Below are 21,926 nucleotides of genomic sequence, written 5' to 3'. Positions count from 1 at the left end.
TCGGCATAGCGATAAGGAAATAAACCAAAGTTAAGATAAAATAAGTAGGATATCAAATTAGAACAAATAGCATTAGTTCTACTGAGTAGCCTATGTATAAATTAGGATTAAACTGTTGATAAAAGTTGATTGTGTGGTTGTTACATCAGTGAGTTTCAATGGATCTTCACATCATCTTGTGAGAATGCACAGTTCGTAGAAGAGGAGCAGCCGCAGAGTGGCTAATGAGCGAATAATAAGCTTAACAAGCCTTGTTGATATGTGAGCTGAATGTGTGAAATGTTCACAGTACAACCGCCGGTGTTGTAACTTGTAACTCAACTTGTAACAAATTGACTCCGTCCTACACAAAAAGCACAACGTCAATGTCATGGAGGCATGAAAGTTCTCATCAAATGGGGGTCTATTCTGTGAATGTGGCCCAGGGCGGGGGTCCATGAAATTCAACAGGTTGAGAGAATCAAACTATACCAGTGTTTTTTAGATGTTCTTTTTGCTTCTTATTTTTAACGAAAACCGCATTTTGCCTTCTTTCTTTCTTTCTTTCTTTCTGTCTTTTTTTCTTTCTTTCAATATGTCTTTCTGTCAAAAGTTTGTCATTTATTTTTCATTTGACAAAAGTGAACGTGTATAAAAGTGTGTGTGTGTGTGTGTGTGTGTGTGTGTGTGTGTGTGTGTATATATATATATATATATATATATATATATATATATATATATATATATATATATATATATATTCTTTTGTAATAATGACATTATTATTATTACAACATATACTTTCTTGTTTTGCTCCAGCTAGTCGTCACAGATCATTGGCCCCGATTCTGTGACGTTGCATGCACGAGCACCAATCAGCTCGATGGAACACCAAATTGTTTACAGTAGCAGTCTGTGACTCTGACTGTGTTGTTTTTCCTCACTGCACTCAGCACTGCAGTCAGAAGTGTGAATCTGCCACCTGGAAGGCTCTCGTGGGACTAGTCGTGCAATGCAGTCTACATTAATACAGGTAAGATTCATGGTTGACTAAAGTATTTCTCTTCTTTAGATTTGATCTCGTGTAGGCGTTGAAGATTGCTGTTGATGTAACGCCGCAGGCTGAACCGATCAGATGTATTGTTGTTACCTGTGTCTACTCTACTGGCTAGCTAATGTTACCCCGGCTGGCTATAGCCGGGTCTTTGTGTTGTTGACTTTTTCCATCGATTGTGCAGAATGTCCTACTCAAAAACACAGACGGAAGCTCTTCTTTGTGCAATTCACAGGCTGTCAAAACAAACAAACAGTTGTATCACAACGGAATATATATCATGACACACATCCATCAGTAAATAAATGTCAGACATATTGAAAGGTGTGACACAACGTTGGGAAATAGGTTACAAAAGTTGCCGCAGACCGGTTCGGAGGTTCCGCAGTAGAAACCTAGCTGGGTTTCTATCACAAGAGTCACTTCATTCAAAGTAGACCATAATCAACCCGATATGTAAATGCCCTGCTTTGTTTTCTCTGTCTCGCTTTTCTTGGGCCAGTAATTAAAACGGAAAGCTGGAAACCGAAACGCAAATGACAATAGCACGCTTTATTTAAGGCTATTTTTTTGCCACACTATATTATTGATGTCCTCACAATCAGGACAATGGGATTGAGGTGTTACCTTTGACCCTCCGTAGTGAATCAAGAGGGGTTTATTTGTCACTCACTGAAGGCATGTTCTGCTAGACTGTGCTAACAGCAATATAATAAACACAATAATAATAATAGTATTATAATGAGAAAAAAAGAAGATGCATGAATGAAGTTAAAAGTAGAGGAGAGGATAGTTTGAGCCGAGGTAATGTATATCCATCAAGTACACTTATCTAGGTAAAACAAAACAAGTATGGTTGGTTATTGGAAAATGCAGTTTTTGTTTGACATAAAATGTGTTTTCATTGCTGAGTGTATAATTTAGTTGGGTCAGATGTGGTCCACTCACTGTGTGCAAGGCTGGCTCCTTGCCATAGTGTTATGTCATTTATTGCACTATAACTTTACTAATGATTATTTTCTTTCTCTAGGCAGATTCTTCGTGGTCAGATGGGGTTCTCACGAGAGGTTCCTTTGGAGGCAGTGGCGAAGGAAACATGTCCGACCTGTGTCCTAATGGGACAAAATGGGTTTGGGACGGGCTTGGAGAATGTGCCGTGGACGGCAGAGATATGGCCAGTGTCTACCTCGGTCTTTTCTCCATTCTCTGCTTCATAGGGTCCACAATGCCGTAAGTGTTTTGTTTTGGGACAAGTATCTAAGGTTGTTATAATAACGTTTTTATACCTGGCTGGCGTCATTAATTGCGTTGTGCCTTTGTTTGCAGACAGTACTACAGTTCATGCAAAACTGGGAACATGGACAGTGCTCTGTCCATTTGGTTTCTTCTGCTGTGGCTGGGAGGTGACAGCTGTAATCTGGTCGGGTCCTTCCTAGCGGACCAACTTCCACTGCAAGTGAGTTTTGATTGATTGATTGATGAATGTATTAACAGATTGGAGAATGACAGTACATTTCAAGCACAGCTCAAAACAAAACTGTTAACTGTGGACGACACCATAAAGCATTAAAAACTGTTAACTGTGGACGACACCATAAAGCATTACACTTGTTTACGATAGGGCCCACCATGTTCAATTCATCATAACAATTAGTATTTAGCCAGGTACATGGGTATCTTGGTGCTGTATCGAATGAGTAGTACCTAAATATCTAAGATGATTGAACCAGCCAGCCATAGGGTGTTAACCTGGGGAAGGGAGCAGGTCAGGACACACATTGAAAACTGGTTCTGGGATCTTCAGGTTGTTTTTCATTTTAAAACCCATATCTAAAAGTAATCATTGTTATAATTCATTGTTCAATATTTATATATATATATACACAGCAGATTCATTTCCCCTACACAATGGGTCCTAGAACTCAAGCTGGGGTGTCAAGAATACACAATACTATAGGACAGAATAGACAGGCAGGATTTTCACAATTTCTCAGCTCAAAATAGATAATTTAAGTTTGGTGAGTTATCAACAGCTGCCCTCTATTCTGTAGAGAGATTACATCATCATATTAACTCACCAGCTACTGCTTAGCCGAGTCATTCACTCATCCCAGAATCAAATCCAGTTATTCAAATTCAGTTGAGTGCACCAAACCAAACATCAGTGCTTCTTTGTTTTTGGCAAATTGCTGTAAAAGGTGCTTTATGACAATAGAGGGTATGCGTGTGACATCATCATCAAACCAGGAAGTTATGCGGGAACGCCTACTGAGTGCCAAAAAACTACTTTCTGGCCTTGACAATGACAGCCCATACATCCAAACAGAAAAGTCCAATATGCTTGCATTAAACAACGTTAAACTCACTTTGCCACTCGATTTGCCATTCACTTTATGCATGCGCATACCCTCTATACAAGATTTAAAGACTTTGTCACACGCTTATAGGTGTGCATGTGCAGTGGAATATTTCATGTATACTAGGTCCAACCTAGTACACAGCTGAGTATATAAGCTACACAAAATAATGAAGGTACTACTACTTGTAGTTAACTAATACAGTAAGTAATAAAGTGTAGGTACACCCAGTAGTAGGGATGCACAGAATATTCAGACACTGAAACTATTCGGCTGAATAGTGGCAAAGAATCAGACTGGTCTGAAGTGAGTGGTGTGGTACTGTACTGTACTGTACTGTACTGTACTGTACTGTACTGTACTGTACTGTACTGTACTGTACTGTACTGTACTGTACTGTACTGTACTGTACTGTACGGTACGGTACTGTACGGTACGGTACTGTACTGTACTGTACTGTACTGTACAAGCCCTCCTCCCTGATCTGTGTGTCTGTGTGTTAGGCTGTGCAACAGTGAACAAACGCTATAACGCTATTTTCGTGCTCGGACAGACCCAGCCAGACCCAGGGACACACATAGCTATCTATAGGAGTGGTTGCACCACTCAAAAAAATGCATATTCAGTATTTGGTTTGGTTGATTTTAGAAACCGAAACCGAACAGTCAAAGAACCGGGGTTACCTTTCGTATAACCTACTCTTATATAGACCTATTCATTATTAACATACAATATATATATTACATTGTATTCTCTTTACTTGCATCTTTGTAGTACAGTACAACATAATTATCCATTTACCTTGAAGAGCTCTGTAAATTCAGTTAATTCATAAATATTCATACTGCTTCAGAAAATCTGAAAACTATGCCTCCTTTAAAAAAACACCCTATAATACTTAACAGGTCACACACTGGCCAATTAGCCATTGTTATGCAACCATGGCTCATTCCTATGTTAATTTGTGCTACTGTCACTCACTCGGCAGCTTTTGTCAGACGGTGTGAATGGTTGTTTGTGATCAACGTTTGACCGTGGTGTGAGGTCAGGGATGCCATATTAGTCACACAGGCATATGCGTTTGTGTCAGGTATGTGTTATTGTTCGAAAGTAAGTTGACCACAGTCTCGCACGTGCACTGCATGCCTGTGCATGTGCGTGTGTGCTGGCGGGTGTGGGCACATAGTCCAAACAGCTGTGTGTGTGTGTGCACAGACGGCTGTGGCTGCACTGCTTCCACACGATTTTGTGGATACACCTAATCAGTATATAGAATATACAGAGAAAAATCACAACCGTGTGAACTGAGTGGTGCAACTCCCCTCTCCCCTGCCCCCCTCTCCTTCTCCCTCCCCCTCTCCCTCCCCCTCTCTCATTAGCAGGCAACAGTGCAGCACTATCTCTCTCTCTCTGTTTCTGGCACAACAGCGCCCCTACTGGTACTCATAGTCAATGAGTCACACACACACAAACATAGGTTAACACGGACATTGCTGTTCCTTGGAGTGGTTGCACCACTCAAAAAAATAACGTATGATGATGTGCATATCATACTACTCGTTAAGACAAAGCGATAGATTTGAACAGAGCCCACTTAGTAGTAGTGCCCAGTTCTCAAGTGCCCACTATGCAAAAGTGTTTAGTTCTGTATTCAGGTTATTAACACTTTTTATCGGATTTTATATAACTAGCCCTTACCCCCGGCCTTGTGGCCGTGGGGGGTACGGCACCCTGTGGCTGCGGGGCTACTGCACCCTGGGTGCGTTTTCGCATTTTTAATTCACTAATAAATTCATTATTCATTTGTTAAATTGGAAAAGGGGCTTCGTTAAGACCTACATATTATTATGGTTAATGCCTGTGTGAAAAGTGGGAACGATTGGTGCAGGCGGTGAGGAGATACGGCAGTGTTTCTGACAGACACACATTCAGACATTCAGACAGACATTGTCAGAATTATAGTATGATGATGATGATTATTAAAAATGATCTAATGACGTCTCCAGATGTCCTGGGCCTCCTACGGGTGTAACTATAAAGACGTGTGGGGACGTTCTGGGCATAATAAGTGTTAACACTATAACATATCCAAACAGTGTTGTTATTTTTGTCACTTTTCACTGCTTAACTACTGACTGACATGTCTCTCTTTCTCTCTCCTTTCAGACATACACAGCAGTGTATTATGTTCTGGCTGACGTGTTGATGCTAGCAATGTACTGTTACTACAAAACCAGGAACATGGACCACAGCAGTGAGTTGTTTTTCACCCTCTAATTGTTGTCCTGCTTGAGCACTCAAATGGGCACAATGGGCTCCATTTTCGTCACCGCTAAACCCCTTATCCCTAAAAAACACTTCTTTGCCTTTTTTTACTATTTTGCAAAACTTTTTTGAATAGTTGAAATGGCCAGTCTACAAGCTCACAACGTGTCAATGTAGATTAGCTAGTTGAACTATTCAAAAATGTTTTTCAAAATAGTAAAAAAGGCAAATAAGTTTAGGGATAAGGGGTTTAGCGGTGACGAAAATGGAGCCCATTATCTGTCTGTCAAAACCACTGTCAGTAGCCTCTGTATGCATTGAAGATTTCATCTGTAGGGTCGTTTTGAATACCCTTTAAGTCAAGATAAACCTTTTATTGGTTTCCAGAGGGAAATTCAGGTATCATAGCAACATGGTTGAAATGCTGGCAGGGCAGAAAGGAAAGGTACAATAAACAAAAAGTAAGTACATAAGTAGTATCATGGGTGAATGAATACAGAAGGACAACAGCAGGCAGCATTGTAATTATACCAGTGATAGTATGTGAGCAGTGATACTAGTCAAGTTTAGTTTTTTATCAAGCTTCCGACATTCTGCACATTTTCAGAGCAAATGTCTGTATGAATTTCAAAGAATGCAATGTTAACAAAAAAAAATCCCGTTTACATTTTTGTAGTAAGTGCGTTAAGCCATATGTTGAGGGCCAGTTACATCATAAACAAATGTTTTCGCTCTTCTGAGAAGCTTAGTTACACGGACATTTCTTGTGAAGTCCTTTTGTACTTGTATGTGAAGTATTTTTTGAAGATCGCTAGGCTATGTCACATCATAGACAGGACAAGAGTCTTGTCTATGCATGTGCTTTTGGGGCGTCTGTGGCTCAGGAGGTAGAGCAGGTCGTCCAATTATCCATGGGTCGGTGGTTAGAATCCCGGCTCCTCCTGTCCACATGTCGAAGTGTCCTTGGGCAAGACACTGAACCATGCCCCCTTTTTGAAACTAGGCCCTCGCCACTCGCCCTACACACTTCCACTTGGTTTGAGCATAGATATATAAATAATAGAGACGGCACCGGGATTCCCCTCGCCTCCAGTGCCGTCTCTATTATTCATATATCTATGCTCAAACCAAGTGGAAGTGTGTAGGGCGAGTGGCGAGGAGCTAGTTTCAAAAAGGGGGTTACATTGCCTCCAATGAGTCGGTTGGTGTGAGCTTGCCACCATTGGTGTGTGAATGTGGATAGTGAGGATGCTGGCGTTGACTGTTCGCCGCATCACCTCCCAATATATGAATGAATGAACCATTGTAAAGCGCTTTGAGCACTTGGAAAAGAGTTATCAAAATGCCAGCCATTGTGTCCTTTTGTACTTATATGTGAAGTATTTTTTGAAAATCGCTAGGCTATGTCACATTAGAGACAAGCCTACTGTAAACGTGCCACTGCCTTGGCGGCACATGGCACTAGTAGTGATCTTTATAAAAGCTTCACAAGAACAATGTTTGTGTAAGAGATTAGCTGAATTCCTGTGTGTGTGTGTGTGTGCGTGTGCGTGTGCGTGCGCCTCCCTCCGTGTCACAACAAAACAATATGTATTTGTGTGCAGATGTGCCAGCAGGACCTCAGACTTTGGAGCAATTCTACACTAGTCTAGTAGCTTACTTTGGACCATACTGTCATCATCACGTCATTGTCTATTCTCAGCTTTGGTCATGTGTGTGAGAGAGAGGCATGCATAGTTTAACTATACATACATATGTATAATTTTTTTTAATTACACCACTGCGTCTTAATGACGAAATGAAATAATTCTTAAGAGGGTCGGTGGGAATCTTGTTTAGTTAGATTGTTCTTGTGAACATTTTATTTTTTATTTTTTAGTGTTCATAAAAGTCAACATGACCAGACCCAGACAGTCATTCTCACAAACGTTCTAAGAAAAAACACCCACATGTGGCCGATTTAACAAAATTATTTGTGCTCCACATCAGCTCCGGGGGAAAACAATAAATAATTTAGGGATGCTAGGTTGACACAATTTGACGGTGGTTAACATGAACATTGATAACACTTGACATGTCCACCTTTAATTCAGATGTTAATTCTGTTCCTTGGACACTGCTGGCAGTTAAGACTCAGAAATGTGTTCATGATCATACAAAATCCACAAACCAGTACATTTTTATATCCATACCGGAGGATTGTGTCATAGTCCAGCAACCTTCCGGGCAACGTGATTCACGCACAATATCTCTTTCTTTTTGCAACGTGTCTGTGCTGAGCTCCCCTAGATCAATATTATAAACGTTAAGACCGAAGAGTTAATCCCTGAACCCTCCAACAACGTGGTGGTGTTATTGTTATTGTGCTCTGTATTTGCTTATTGATGATCTTTCCTTCCTGGAGGAATTTGCTCGGCCATGTCGCCCAGTATTGACGGCAAACCCAATTTAAAATTTAGGCATTTAGCAGACGCTCTTATCCAGAGCGTGTCACAAAGTGCAAAATCGAAGTAAATAATGGCCCTTAGAGTAAATCAGGGATGTCAAACCTGCAGTCCACAGGCCACAAGGGGTTATAGGAGTTATATAGCAGGAACAGTATTCTACATTTCTGTCTGCTTATGTTCAATTTAAAATGTTTGAATAATTGAAAGGTTGGGGCTCCCAAAACAATAATCAGCATAGGCCTGTGACCTAAAATGGAACCTGAAAAGGTTTTGACCCCCTTGGGGATAAATGGTCATGTAAATTGAGTGCGAAGCAACATTTTAGTGTTAAAAAGTAACTACGATACCAGATAAACGTTAAAACTAGTCTAACATCTGTCTAACTCTAAATAATATCATATAGACAAAAGGTATCCTTCCTCCAAGTTGTACTGCTTGTCAAGGTGTTTGCAGACTTGAAAAGAAAAGATGGGAATCCATGGCACTCTGTCTTTGGTTAAAAATAGTTTATTTGATGAGCAAGGCAAATAAATAACAGGACCTACGCGCTTCGACCAAAAGGTCTTCGTTAGGGTCTATCGATAGACCCTGACGAAGACCTTTTGGTCGAAACACGTACAACTTGGAGGAAGGATACCTTTTGTCTATATGGTTCTACCTGTATCACCAAAGAGCACCCATCTAAGAGCCACTAACAGATCTATATGGTTCTACCTGTATCACCAAAGAGCACCCATCTAAGAGCCACTAACAGATCTATATGGTTCTACCTGTATCACCAAAGAGCACCCATCTAAGAGCCACTAACAGATCCCTGCAGCACTTCCATTCCTCTATTTCTAAATAATATCATTTGCATTTGTGGTCTATATCTAAATGACCCTCTTCTGCTCTGCTCTCCAGGTAGGATTCTGAATGTGGTGGCTGTGACGTGTGTGCTGGGCTTCAGCGCCAACCTTGCAGTCTTCCCCGGACCGCTACACCTACAGGATGAAACATCCTCCGCGTTCAAAGGTCGTGCCCTGCTATCAGTCTCTGACAGCGTCACGTTCGGCACGTTCAGTTTTCAAGTAAAAGTGAGTGTCTCTTTAGTTAACCGGGCAGTGGCTAAAATGAACGATTCGATTAGCGTCGTTGTTGGTGTTGAACTCGTGCATCTTTCACCCTCTCTCTCCAGGCTTTCACCACCAGGGAGATCATAGGCTTCTCTATTGGCTCCGTGTCTTCGGTGCTCTACCTCTGCTCCAGACTGCCCCAAATGTACACTAATGTAAGTATTGACACAGGAGAGAACACGGAATGGGATTAGTATACAAGAAGAACAGGGAAAAATGCCCCAATAAATCACAGGGAATCTTAAAAAATATACACAATAAAAAATGTTTCTATAGAATATTTAATTACCATATTAATGTGAACAATAATTTCTTGTCGGTAGCTTTCATTTTTTTATATATTTTGTATGGCTTTTTTGCCTTTATTTGATAGGGTACTGTAATAATAATAATACCTTTCATGACATGAAATGCAGCTCAAAGTGCTTTACAGAGCAATGAAGAGGGAAGAAAAGAAAAGCAAGGCATAAACATTAAAAAACAAGAGCAGTAATGCAATACAGTGAGGACATGAATAACAAAAGAAATTAAAAAACAAATCAATTAAAAGCTAGGGTGTAGAAGTGGGTCTTGAGCTGTGCTTTAAAAATGTCTACAGAGGCTGCCTGTCGAAGGTACAGTGGGAGTTTGTTCCACGCCGTCGGCCCGTAAAAGCTGCTGTAATCATTTACAGTGTAATGTGACAGGAAAGGGGGAGAGAGATGGGGGGGAAGACATGCGGCAAGGGCCGACGGGCTCGGGACTCGAGCCCTCGGCACACCGTCAGGCTGGATTACCGGCCTAGGTGCCAGGACCGCTCAGCCGTGGCCCAGGCCTTGTCAGTAGCTTTCTGCGGCATCTCCTGCTGAATTGGTGCAATCCTGGTTGTATGAAAAATAGCACAAATCAGTTCTATAAGCTCGCACACAACATGTTGTTAATGTGCCTAGTGAGCTTGTAGAGCTGCTATATTCACCGTTTTTAAAAATGAAATAAAAAGTTCGACATTTAAAAACAAGATATTATATATATTTTGAAAATGTGCTCAAAATAGTTAATTTAATAAAAAAGAAAAGAAAAAGAAACGCTGGCATTTAAGGCCTATTCATAGTCTGGATTTTCGGTGGTGAGGTGAGCGGTGGTGAGTAAAAACAGAGAGAAGGGCTGGAGCGGTGGCGGTGGTTTGCTCTTCACCGCGGCTCGTGACGTCATGTTGTAGTTCGGTGGTCACCCCACCACCGAAAATCCAGACTATTTATGAGCCTTTACAGAATGCTGAATAACATGGATGATGATATGACTTCTGTCACCTAACCAAAGTGTCCTTGGCGCTCTGCCTGCAGTACAAGAGGCGGTCAACAGAAGGCGTGTCTTACTTCCTGTTCGCCCTGGTCATCGTGGGCAACACCACGTATGGCCTGAGCGTGCTGATGAAGGAACCCGACGACGGCCTGGGCGAAGGAAGCTACATCATTCACCACCTGCCATGGCTCATAGGCAGTCTGGGCACGCTCACTCTGGATGTCATGGTATGTACTCTGTACTGGTGGAAAGTAACTCATTACGTTTACTTAACCCATTCTGGGCACGCTCACTCTGGATGTCATGGTATGTACTCTGTACTCATTACATTTACTTAACCCATTTTGACCTGAGATCAGATTCTAAAAATGTCTTCTACATCCTGACAGTTTTCTGAAAAAGCTATGTTTCTATGTCAGTCGTTCTTCGATTCTTCAAAAATAGCAGACCTACAAGCTCGTAGCGCGCCACTCGGTGGCGCGCTATGAGCTTGTAGATCTGCTATTTTTCAATGGCTAAAGCATAACATAATGCTAACACCAAAAGGGGTTCCCGCCCAAAATGGGTTAACCCATTCTGGGCAGGAACCCCTTTTGGTGTTTTACCCTTTCAGGACGGGAACCCCGTTTGGGGTTGTACAGTATATTGGCAGCATAACATTTTTGTAATTTTTTTAATTAATATTTGAAATTTTTAAGAAAGTTTAGGTCAGTATTTAGAAGGCGTTTTTAGATTTGGAATAGTCCTAAAAGGGTTAAGTACAATTTTGAGGTACTTTTTCTTTACTGGAGTATTTCAAAATGTCAATACTTTTACTTCTACTCCACTACATCTCAGAGGCAAATATTGGACTTTTACTCCACTACAATTATTTGAAAACTTCAGTTACTAGTTACTTTGTAGATTCTAATTAGTATTACAAAACACACTAACCACTTCAGCACTGTATATATTTCGGCTATTTGAAAGTAGCAGATCTACAAGCTCGTATTTTGAACTTGTGGAATGGGACATTCTGCACAAAGAGTATTTTACTTTTGGTATACTTTTAGTATATTTTGAAGCAGATACTTCTGTACTTTTACTCAAGTAAATTTTGAATTCCGGACTTTTACTTGAAACAGAGTATTTCTATATTGCAGTATTGATAATTTTACAAAATATGAGAATACTTTTTCCACCACTGGTTTTGACAATGGCTGCTGGGTTCTCCCCACTAGCACCACCTACTGGTTATGCTTCATGCTGCACTGATCTCTCACAGGCAGATGGGCTTATTGGGCTGCAACCAAAGACTTCTAAAATACTGTTTTGATTAATCAAGTAAATCAGAAGCACATTTTTTTATTAACCCAAAAAATGTGAGTAGATTTTCTTCCGAACTGTGTTGTGCAAAATAGCTAAAGTGGCCAATCTACAAGCTCAAAATAGTGACAGTATTTCTCAGGTCTTGAGAAATACTTTCTCAAGTCCTGCATGAAATATGTTTTGTTATCTGTGACAAGATTGAGAAATCCAGCAGCCGGTAGTTAGGTTTTCAACATGGGATGTTTTCAGCGTGTAGTTTCTCAGTGGTAAAGTATGTAGTTTCTTAGTGGTACAGTATATATTGTATTAGTGGTACAATATGTAGTTTCTTAGTGGTACAATATGTATTTTATTAGTGTTAGGAATAGGATACAATACGTAGTTTCTTAGTGGTAGAAATGAAATCCAGCATGGCAGCACATCCCCATTCAAACCAACTTTGTGTTCTTTAAAATTATTATTCATTTCTTTATTTTAAATCTGTGTACCTTGCTGGCATCTTCCTGCATGTTTAGTTAAAACCCATTTTGGGCGGGAACCCCTTTTGGTGTTAGCATTATGTTATGCTGTAGCTATTGAAAAATAGCAGACCTACAAGCTCGTAGCGCGCCACCGAGTGGCGCGCTACGAGCTTGTAGGCCTGCTATTTTTGAAAAGTCGAAGAACGACTGACATAGAAACATAGCTTTTTCAGAAAACTGTCAGGATGTAGAAGACATTTTTAGAATCTGATCTCAGGTCAAAATGGGTTAATAAAGTGATTGTCTACCGCAGGTTTCCTAAAACATTGACTTTACTCCCTGGTTCAGATCTCCTTCCAGTTCTTGATGTACCGCAAACGCCCGGTGCAAGAGTATGGCACCTACAACGAGACCTCTGCTCTGCTGGGCTGATGGACCGTCAGAACCCCCACAGAACCCACACACACACACGCGTACACTCAACAATCTCAACTGACCCCTCCAAATCATTCCTTATAATCACAGACAGGGACACATGGGAAAAAAGATATTTTAGTGCAATTGTATAGATTTATTTATTCTTTTTAAAACGTGAACCTGATCTGTTGTTTCTGTTTTGTAATGGAAAGCATTTGGAGAATTCCAGTCTATTCTTGTTTTCGTCACGGCGGTGCGAGGGATGCTGTGATGTACACAGCAAAGGCGTCACCATACTGTTTTTAATTGCTCTTAATTTGCTTTTGTTTTAAAGGGTTTCGTCCCTCCTGTCAGGTAGCTGACTGTTCTCTATTGGGTTTTTTAGGTCATAACCTATTTTAAAAAACGTGAAGGAAGATATAAGATATAACCTGTTGGGCTAACCTGGCTGACCAACTGTTAGACTGTACCCAGTTTTCTGGAATATCATTCCAGTGTTTGTAAAGTTGCCAAATATTATGACAATGATGATGACACTAGCCACTGCACAGACCTTTTGTGATGGAGAACTGACTTGTTTACAGGAGTTGAGAATAATAGTCTACTGTGAATCACCATGACAGTATGTATAATTGTATTTTTAGCTTCATATGTTAACGCAGTCATGTGGCTGATTTTTGGAAATGTATAAGAAAGGTTTGCAATATGCTTCTGTGTAAATCTATATCAAATATGTTAACGGTATGTTCAAGTACTGTTTTAATTGACTGATTACACAGACGGCCTTAATCTGTTTGTATTATTTTTCTTTTGTTTTTAAGATTATTATATTTGTCAACCTTGTTGTGCTTTATGTTGATATCGACAGTGAGTAAAAGAGAGACAGGAGGGAAAGAGAGAGATGCATCAAAGAGCATCGGGTCGGATTCGAACCCCGGCCAGGTGCGGTAAGGACTTAGCCATGACATGGTATACTGTACCATGCAACCTCCCTTTTTAGTTATATTTCAAATGTAGATATGTTTTATTTTGTTATTCTGTTATAGATTTTGACATTTGAATGGGAGTTAACGGTCACATGCTCACTGTACTGCAAAAAATGGTGTGAATTGCATGCAGTATCTGAGGTAATAAAACCACCACCAGATGAAGTCTTATTTTCTCGTCACTTTATTCAGCACTAAAGATCTGTTTTGGTGTTTTGTGCTAAATGTTGAATCTCTTCAGTGGGTCAGTTGCAAATCTACCAGAAATCAACTGTGAACTGTTTCACTCCATTCCTTCTGTTTTAACCCATTTTGGACCGATTTGTAGATACTGTAGATAGCAACCCAAATGTGGTTCCTGAATGAGTGTTAAACAAGCCATTGGGATAAAACCCTGTACCATGCAGTGTCATTTGAGGCAAGCTAAAGCTGTGATTTTAAAAGCATGGCGTCTGATGTAACCCAGGGCTCAAGCATTGGACTTCTCTGTCGGAAAAGGGGACACGCGATGTCTTCTTTGTGCACGCCACTTTCATTTTTGCAAATTGACCCCCAACCTTTAGGCCCTGCCTGGCGCACGAGGCCTGTGCTGGACCTCCTTATTGACCCGTTCCTGGAAAGGCCCTGACCCAACCACGTTCTTCTTCATTAGTGCATTCGCTGTTCTTGCTGTCGCTGGGAATCCCTCCCTTTTTCCACACGCACGCGCGCGCACACACACACACATACACACACACACACACACACACACACACACACACACACACACACATCCCCTCACACTTAAACATGTACACACACACATGCACATAAGAGACATTAAGGGCCCACCCAGTGAGGAAACGGGGTCAGAAGAAGAATTATCATGCGAGGTTCAACGAGGAGATCTGTGTGTATGGAGTGTACCGTTGAGAAACAGTGGCAGAGGGCTTGTTAAGCGGAGCAGGGGGTGAGCAGAGCAGGAAGAGACACTGATAGGGAGCAGCCATCCATCAAGGGGATGAACAAGAGGCTGTTTATAAACATACAATACTGGGAATGTCTTAATGAGACGGCTCCAGCAAACCCCTAGGCTCTCTTAACATGCCTGTCGTCGTGCTGAGGACGTCTCGGCCTAGTCATCACGTATCCCAGTAAACTCACCAAGTCACCGTACTGTACACCGAGTCACCGTACTGTACATATCACACCAGGGCCTTTCAGATGATGCTCTCCTCTATACGGTGACTGAGAGGACGAGATCATATACTTACTGTACATCTCGACACCACAAGCAAGAAGTACACACACAATAACCCATTTTGACCTGAGATCAGATTCTAAAAATGTCTGTTTGAAAATGACAGGTTTCTGAAAAAGCTATGTTTCTTTGTCGTCCTTCGATTTTTCAAAAATAGCAGACCTACAAGCTCGTAAGCGCGCCACTCGGTGCCGCGCTATGAGCTTGTAGATCAGCTATTTTTCAAAAGCTAAAGCATAACATAATGCTAACACCAAAATGGGATAATCTTGAGTGTGGTAAAGATTCAAGATTTGATTGTATGCGACCTTGTCTCCTGTCGACCACACATGAGCTGTATTTCATTTTTGTTAATATTCGTTTAAAAAATACTTGGAATTAACAGAAAATCATCAGTTACAATTTTTAAGTGGGAACTGCATTAACGTCACAAATCATAGTAACATACATACAGTACTCACTATAATGGAAAACCTCAGGCCAGTGTTAATACAAAATTCAGATCGAGAGCTATTTTGTCTTACGCAAGTTAGACATACGTGGAATCACGTACTGTAATATGCGTGTAACAGTTTCATTCTGAGTAATTGTCTTGTTTGAAAGGGATGCTCTGTTGACTGTGTGTGTTTGTGTGCGTGCGTGCGTGTGTGCGTGCATATACGCGTGTGTGCGTGCACGCCTGTGTGAGTGAGTGTGCGTGTGTGTTTGGACATACATGTCTGTATGTGTACACATTTTGCAAGTTCAGTGTGTGAGGCTGGAGGCTGGACTGCAGTCAATAGTACAAAATGTGAGGGGAGGGTTGAGCCCAAAACTATATCAAGACACGGAGCAGGCGAGACGGACCACCAGCAACTCTGGTAAGTCCATATCAGTGCATAGACTTCAACATTGATTTGTATTAAAGTGATCCTTTGAGATGCAAGTGGATGTCAGAATGATGTGCTGTATGTCTTCTGTCCTAACTGAGGTCTCACTCCATAAAGTCCTGTGTTCGTTCGTTTAACTTGTTTAGTGTGTATTTGTACTCTCAGAGTAAGATGTGACTCGGGGAAAATAAGGACGAAATGGATAAATGAACTGAGGATGTCAACGTGTCTACAGTAACTGGCAGTTTAAGTGTAGATCTTAGAGATTAAAACTTGGAATGTATAATTGTATATATACTGTTATCTGGTTGGTGGTATCCTGCAGAGTATAGAAAAAACATAGGGATGCTACCTGGGATATTGTTACTTCATCTTGTGTCCAAAAGAAATGAAGATAGCTCATGTCACTGGAGGAGTATACAGACAGTTCTAGTTTACTCACATGTGGGCTGTTGTGACGCCCGTGCTTTACATTCCACAAGTAGACAGAGAAACGTGAGGCTTCCTAAACTGTATAGGTTTGATTTGTGACATTGTGCTTCGTGGGATGTTGTTTTGTTGGTAATTGAGTGTATTTGATCGTTGGCATTCCAGTGAGCATCTTTGGATTCTAATAACAATTAAACGTTGCATTTGACTTTTGAAAACTTTTGTTTTCAAATATTTTACTGTGTAAATGTTTAAACTGTGTTAACGTTTTGGCCCTTTGTTATACAAATTCCCTTAGGCAATATACTGTACTAAATAAATATACTTATTTTAGAAATTGCATTGCCTTCCTCATAATTTGCATAGCTAACATCATTATTGATATCTTAACTTGCTCCCACCCAAATTCTCTCTCTCTCTCTCTCTCTCTCTCTCTCTCTCTCTCTCTCTCTCTCTCTCTCTCTCTCTCTCTCTCTCTCTCTCTCTCTCTCTCTCTCTCTCTCTCTCTCTCTCTCTCTCTCTCTCTCTCTCTCTCTCTCTCTCTCTCTCTCTCTCTCTCTCTCTCTCTCTCTCTCTCTCTCACACACACACACACACGTGCACATGCTTAGACAATAGCCATGGACTTTAACCGCAAAATCCTTTGCAGCAAGGCCACTCTAATCTAAGCGCCTGCTTCCTGTTGCCATCAGTAAACAGTACAGGCCAGGCCGCTGTGAGGCTGTGGCATCCAGCAAACAGCTCTCTGATAAAGAGACACAGGCTGGACATCATGTATAAGATACCTCGTCTAAAGGATTTATGGCATGCTTAGTTACAGCTCAAAAGTGAATCAGGGCCAAAGAGGTTTAAGTCCGCTCTTAGACCCCTTCCTCCCCAACACCCCCATCTCGTCTCCCTCCTCTTCTTCCTCCTGTCCTCAGTGTCCTGTTGTGACAGCGCTCTCCCGTCCCCGTGGGACGAGCCCGGGCGTTCAGGCCACTGTCCAACAACAATGTGACACCTCCGCCACAGCACAAGATCCATGGTGACATTTGTGCCCTCCTAAATACTGTCCCCATCTATCAGTGTCGGATGTTTAATAGTTGAACACCACAAGCTGGCCTGTCAGCTCAGCATGCTCATCATTGGTGCTCAGTTGCTTTCTTTCTCAGCCCCCCACGCCCCCACCCCCTTTCTTTTCCCCTCAGAGGTCAAGGCCAGTTTGAGGGATGGCGGAGGGGACACATTAGGACGTGACACATGGCTGTGTACGGGAAAGTTACCACCTCTTGTTCATGAGTTGAGTCAGTAACAACTAATTTGTCACAGTGAGAATGCGTTTGTGAGTCAGAAATGTCTAAAAACTAAATGTGCTGATGTCAATGGACTCAGAGTTCCTCTATTCAGTCTACACCCGTGTGAAGTGAGGGGCGCTCTTATCATTATACATCATTATACATCATCCCATGAACAACTGCATTTATGTGATTGGTTAGCCGATTTGCTCGTCTACACATGACGTCGATTTTCCCTTCATTGTCAATGGCATTTAATGTTTGTGTTGCCACAAATTTATGTCATATTTTAGACTTATATGACCTAATTTCTCCTTTCATTGTCAATGGCAAAATATGAGACGTGTGGGGAAAAAAGCTGTATATAGGAGCCCCTCAAAAACCCATTCAATATCCGTTCAATATGTAAAAGTTTATGTGATTGGTTAGCCGATTTGCCTGTCTACATATGACGTAAATGTTCCCTTCATTGTCCCTTCATTGACGTGTGGGGACAAAAGCTGTATATAGGAGGGGCTATCGGCTTGCTCCCCTCAAAAATCACACTTGTAAAAAGTGAGGGGCTTGTGTAAAGTGAGGGGCGCCCACTGTGGCTGCCACACGATTGCAGATTAACTGCCACTATATACGTTACGAGACATGAATGCAGAGTGTTATTGTATAAAAAGAAACAAGTTGTATTTATATCGGCTAAATGTCGTCTCACGTTGTCAGTTAGTGCCCTAAACAAACATTAAAAGTTCAGAGACTTGGCTGGCAAACGTTTTTGTTAAAGTGCTCTAAACAAACATTACTCCATATATTGGCTGCCATATGACGTAATTTCAAAAGCCATGCATTGGAGCCCTGTTTACTACGTTGCTCATTAGACTGTGTAGCCTATTTTACCACCAGGGATGCAAATTCCTCTCCAGGCAGACTCAGGGGAACTGACCATATCATATGATCACATGTCTGTAGTCAAGCTTGACTTTAACCTGGTGGACTTGAAACTGATCCCGGGTCATATCTCAGATAAATAACTCATGCCTCTTTTCCCAAGACTGATTTAACACATAATTCCTACTGAAACAGCTCACACAGCACTACATGAGAGTTATTTGGCTCTATAGTTTGGGTGCAAACGTACTTTCTTTCTGTTTAACGGTAGTTTTTGGGCTGTAACTTTGGAGGCTGAAGGTGTTTCTCCTTTTCTTCCATAGACATATATCTTCTAAAGACATACCTTGTTGTTACGACTAAATTCACATCCCTGCCCTGCAGGTCTCAGAGTGTCTGTCCCCGTGAGCCAGCGCTATCTAGTCTTAAGCCTTGCTTTGGCATAATGAAGCAGAGAAGCAGGGAGTGTGATGTGCTTCGGGTGGGAGGGCATGCACCATTAATCCTGGGTAAGCACGCTGTGTGTCAAACACCACGATGAGAGATACGGACCATTGTTAGGGTCACTTCAGCCCTCCAGGCTTGTCCAGGCCCCCTGCGCCTTCACTCCGACCCGCAGGCGAGCACAGAGTTCCCTCATCATCTCCCCAAATCTTCCTGACCACTGTCCAATATTAACTGCAACACAAATAGAAACGGTGGCAAACAAGAGGCAGGGTAAACATACTCCCAGGGTTCACACAGGACAAACACAGTCTCACTCACATGGCCACGTCGTACACTTGCTCAAACGCATATATTGTCAAATGTTAATTCCACCCTAAATTGATACAAGTTTGGAAAAGGGCAGGGGGAGAGGTTACTGCATGCAGTGGATGATGGAGAAATATTTCATCAAGCCACAGTCAACACACACACAAACGCACACATGCACACACGCACGCATGTGTCACAGGAGACCAGAGTCATCCCTGTAGGGAGCACGTTCTCTCCCTATCACCCTAAATTGATACAAGTTTGGAGAAGGGCAGGGGAGAGGTTACTGCATGCAGTGGATGATGGAGAAATATTTCATCAAGCCACAGTCAACACACACGCACACATGCACACGTGCACGCACGCACATGTCACAGGAGACCAGAGTCTCATCCCTGTAGGGAGCACGTTCTCTCCCTCCCTATCCACATCCATCCATCCCATCGTCCTTCCATCCCACATTGGGGTCTGTGAAGTTCCAGCCAGGACCAGCTGCTTGGACCGAGACCCGTCCCTCTCTCATCTTCTCACACTCATCCTGGCCTTCCCCTGACTGTCTCCCCTCTCTCCCTCTCTCTCTCTCTCTCTCTCTCTGGGGGATGGCAGGACCTCTCTCCATCTCATGAGCCCATCCAAAGCTCAGCTGCAGCTCTTCTCCTCTCCTCTGGTCCTTGGACTTCTTGAGCCTCGGCATTGCGGGGGCAGTGTTTGTAAAAATAGAGATTTGCATGCATCAGTATTTCGTCTCAGAGCATCCCAGATCGCTTGTAACCAACCCTCCGAATTCTGTGTGTGTGTGTGCGCTGTTTGCGCGTGTGTGTGTGTGTGCGTGCGTGTGTGCGTGTGTGTGCGTGCATACACGTGTTTGTACAGTTGCAGTTTTACTAGCCAGGGTGAGAGAGGATCCGTCCAGATGAGAGAGTGGACCGACTTGGACACGAGCATGTCAGCCGGAGGGTACCTTTCGTCCTCGGATGGCTACTGTCCCACAGAACAGCTCCAGTACTATGGTGAGAGCAGCACGTCACCTTCTACTGCAGCACAAGGTCACGTGCACTTATTTAGATGCAGCCATATTGTATATACTCAAGGATTACAGTACCATCTGCTACACCGAGATAAATATAGAGGGTATGCGCATGCTTAAAGTGAATGGCACATCGAGTGGCAAATCGAGTGGCAAAGCAACATGCAAAGTGACTTTAACATTGTTTAACGTTGTTTAATGCAACCAGATTGGACTTTTCTGTTTGGATGCATGGGCTGTCAAGGCCAGAAAGTATTTTTTGCCACTCAGTAGGCATTACTGCATAACTTCCGGGTTTGATGATGATGTCACGCGCATACTCTCTATTGAAATTGGACTGAAACGAAGTTGAAAATCATTGCTATTGACTAGTTTACTACTTGTCGCTGGTATTGTCATTCAGTCAACTAGTTCTTGCAAAATATAACAACATACTGTGGTAAATATTATGTACCGGTATTTGCTGCACTACATTGCATTTTGTGAAGTTATTATTATTGTTATTTAAAAAATGTTGAGAGGTTCAAACTGCAGTTCACAGTTGATGGAGTGAAGTCAAATATTGATGTCAAGTGTCACAATGGAGACCTGAAAAGTTTTGAAATAACAAAGTAAAAAAAACAACACACCCGAGTGAAGTGAGGGGCGCTCTTATCAATCATATATACAAGATATATGAAATGTAAGATGACAACTGAATTTATGTGATATATATAAGCCCCGAGCTGAATTAAAAGAGTTGCACTGTGTTTAGAAAAGTTGATTTGCTCATCTACATATGACGTAAATTATCCTTTCATTGTCAATGGCATTTAATGTTGCCACAAAAAGCCGATTTGTTCAGACACACATGACGTAAATTCTCCTTTCATTGTCAATGGTGTGTGACACGAAAAGCTGTATATATTGAAAAAAATCACACCCGTGTGAACTGAGTGGTGTAAGGTCTTATATAGCCTGTCTGACGTAATGAAATCATGTCTGACGTAATGAAATCACACCCGGGTGAACAGGGCGAACATAGCAACCATTGTCAATGCGTTTACTAGACAAACTTTGAACTAAAGACAAACGTTAAACCTGTGTATAGGAGGGGCTAGCTAGCGCCCCTCAAAAAGCTGAAAATTGCAGATCTGAGCAATGTAAAAGAGGAGCCCCTTTTTGAGGAGCCCCTCAAAAGAGGCTGAAAATCACAGACCTACAAGCGCACAACTCATACACGTTGTATATCGTCTATTTTCAAACAGAGTAGCCAAGTAGTATAAACCGGTGGTTCCCAAACCTTTTCATGTCAAGGACCCCCAAATTGACACTGATGAGCCTGCGGACCCCCCATTTGAAAAATATATGCCAGGGAATAAAAGAAGATTTTGACGGCTCTAGCAGTGATTCTCAACCCGTTTAATTTCAAGGACCCCCAGTTTGACATGCATTAGTCTACGGACCTCCATTTAATGGCATTTCTATCTGTTAATGTAACTCTGAGAGTGTACAAATGAATGAATGAATGAATGAATTGTATTTGTATAGCACTTTTCCAAACATATAGTTACAAAGTGCTTTACAGACAGGTTATAAAACAGGAATCATAAAAACATCAAAACAACAAAACATCAGAAACAATGAAATATGAAGAAAATAACAGGTCAATAAAACAATTAAAAACAATATTAGGAAAAACACTTGGCATATAGATGTGTTTTTAAAAGCGTTTTAAAAGAAGACACTGATTCTGCTAACCTAAGAGCCAGTGGCAGGGAGTTCCAAAGCAAAGGTGCC

General features: G+C 41.7%; 2 protein-coding genes across 6 annotated transcripts in view; both read left to right on the top strand.

Moving 5' to 3' along the window:
- The first annotated feature begins 872 nt into the window (after positions 1-872).
- On the top strand, positions 873-13,818 carry slc66a1 (solute carrier family 66 member 1). 2 transcript variants are annotated; one of them, XM_079526736.1, is made up of 8 exons: positions 873-1,012; positions 2,064-2,263; positions 2,360-2,489; positions 5,557-5,644; positions 9,006-9,178; positions 9,280-9,372; positions 10,540-10,725; positions 12,616-13,818. In XM_079526736.1, exons 1-8 carry the CDS (start codon positions 992-994, stop codon positions 12,697-12,699), a joined length of 975 nt encoding a protein of 324 aa, XP_079382862.1. In that variant the 5' UTR covers positions 873-991; the 3' UTR covers positions 12,700-13,818. The 2 variants fall into 2 exon arrangements, with proteins under 2 accessions (XP_079382862.1, XP_079382863.1); XM_079526737.1 differs by having other exon boundaries at positions 957-1,012; positions 2,068-2,263.
- A 1,933-nt stretch (positions 13,819-15,751) lies between these two features.
- nr1h5 (nuclear receptor subfamily 1, group H, member 5) overlaps positions 15,752-21,926 on the top strand; it is a 24,004-nt gene continuing 17,829 nt past the window's right edge. For 3 of the 4 annotated variants that reach the window (XM_079520148.1, XM_079520147.1, XM_079520145.1), the window contains exons 1-2: positions 17,144-17,235; positions 19,994-20,130. In XM_079520148.1, the coding sequence (XP_079376274.1) occupies positions 20,034-20,130 (97 nt within the window). In that variant the 5' untranslated portion in view covers positions 17,144-17,235; positions 19,994-20,033. Of the gene's footprint in view, positions 15,771-17,143; positions 17,236-19,993; positions 20,131-21,926 lie in introns of those variants that run through there. The other variant, XM_079520146.1, reaches the window with a different exon arrangement.

Source organism: Electrona antarctica (assembly GCF_951216825.1).
Source record: "Electrona antarctica genome assembly, chromosome: 2".
Taxonomy (NCBI): domain Eukaryota; kingdom Metazoa; phylum Chordata; class Actinopteri; order Myctophiformes; family Myctophidae; genus Electrona; species Electrona antarctica.
The sequence above is the reverse complement of the archived record's forward strand: the minus strand, read 5'-3'. Positions and strand labels throughout refer to the sequence as shown.

Excerpts from the sequence above, each read along its gene's own strand:
- slc66a1 (XM_079526736.1), top strand. The coding sequence starts at position 992 with ATGCAGTCTACATTAATACAG. Across the intron at positions 2,264-2,359 it reads TTCATAGGGTCCACAATGCC|ACAGTACTACAGTTCATGCA; the intron begins GTAAGTGTTTTG and ends CTTTGTTTGCAG. Across the intron at positions 2,490-5,556 it reads CGGACCAACTTCCACTGCAA|ACATACACAGCAGTGTATTA; the intron begins GTGAGTTTTGAT and ends CTCTCCTTTCAG.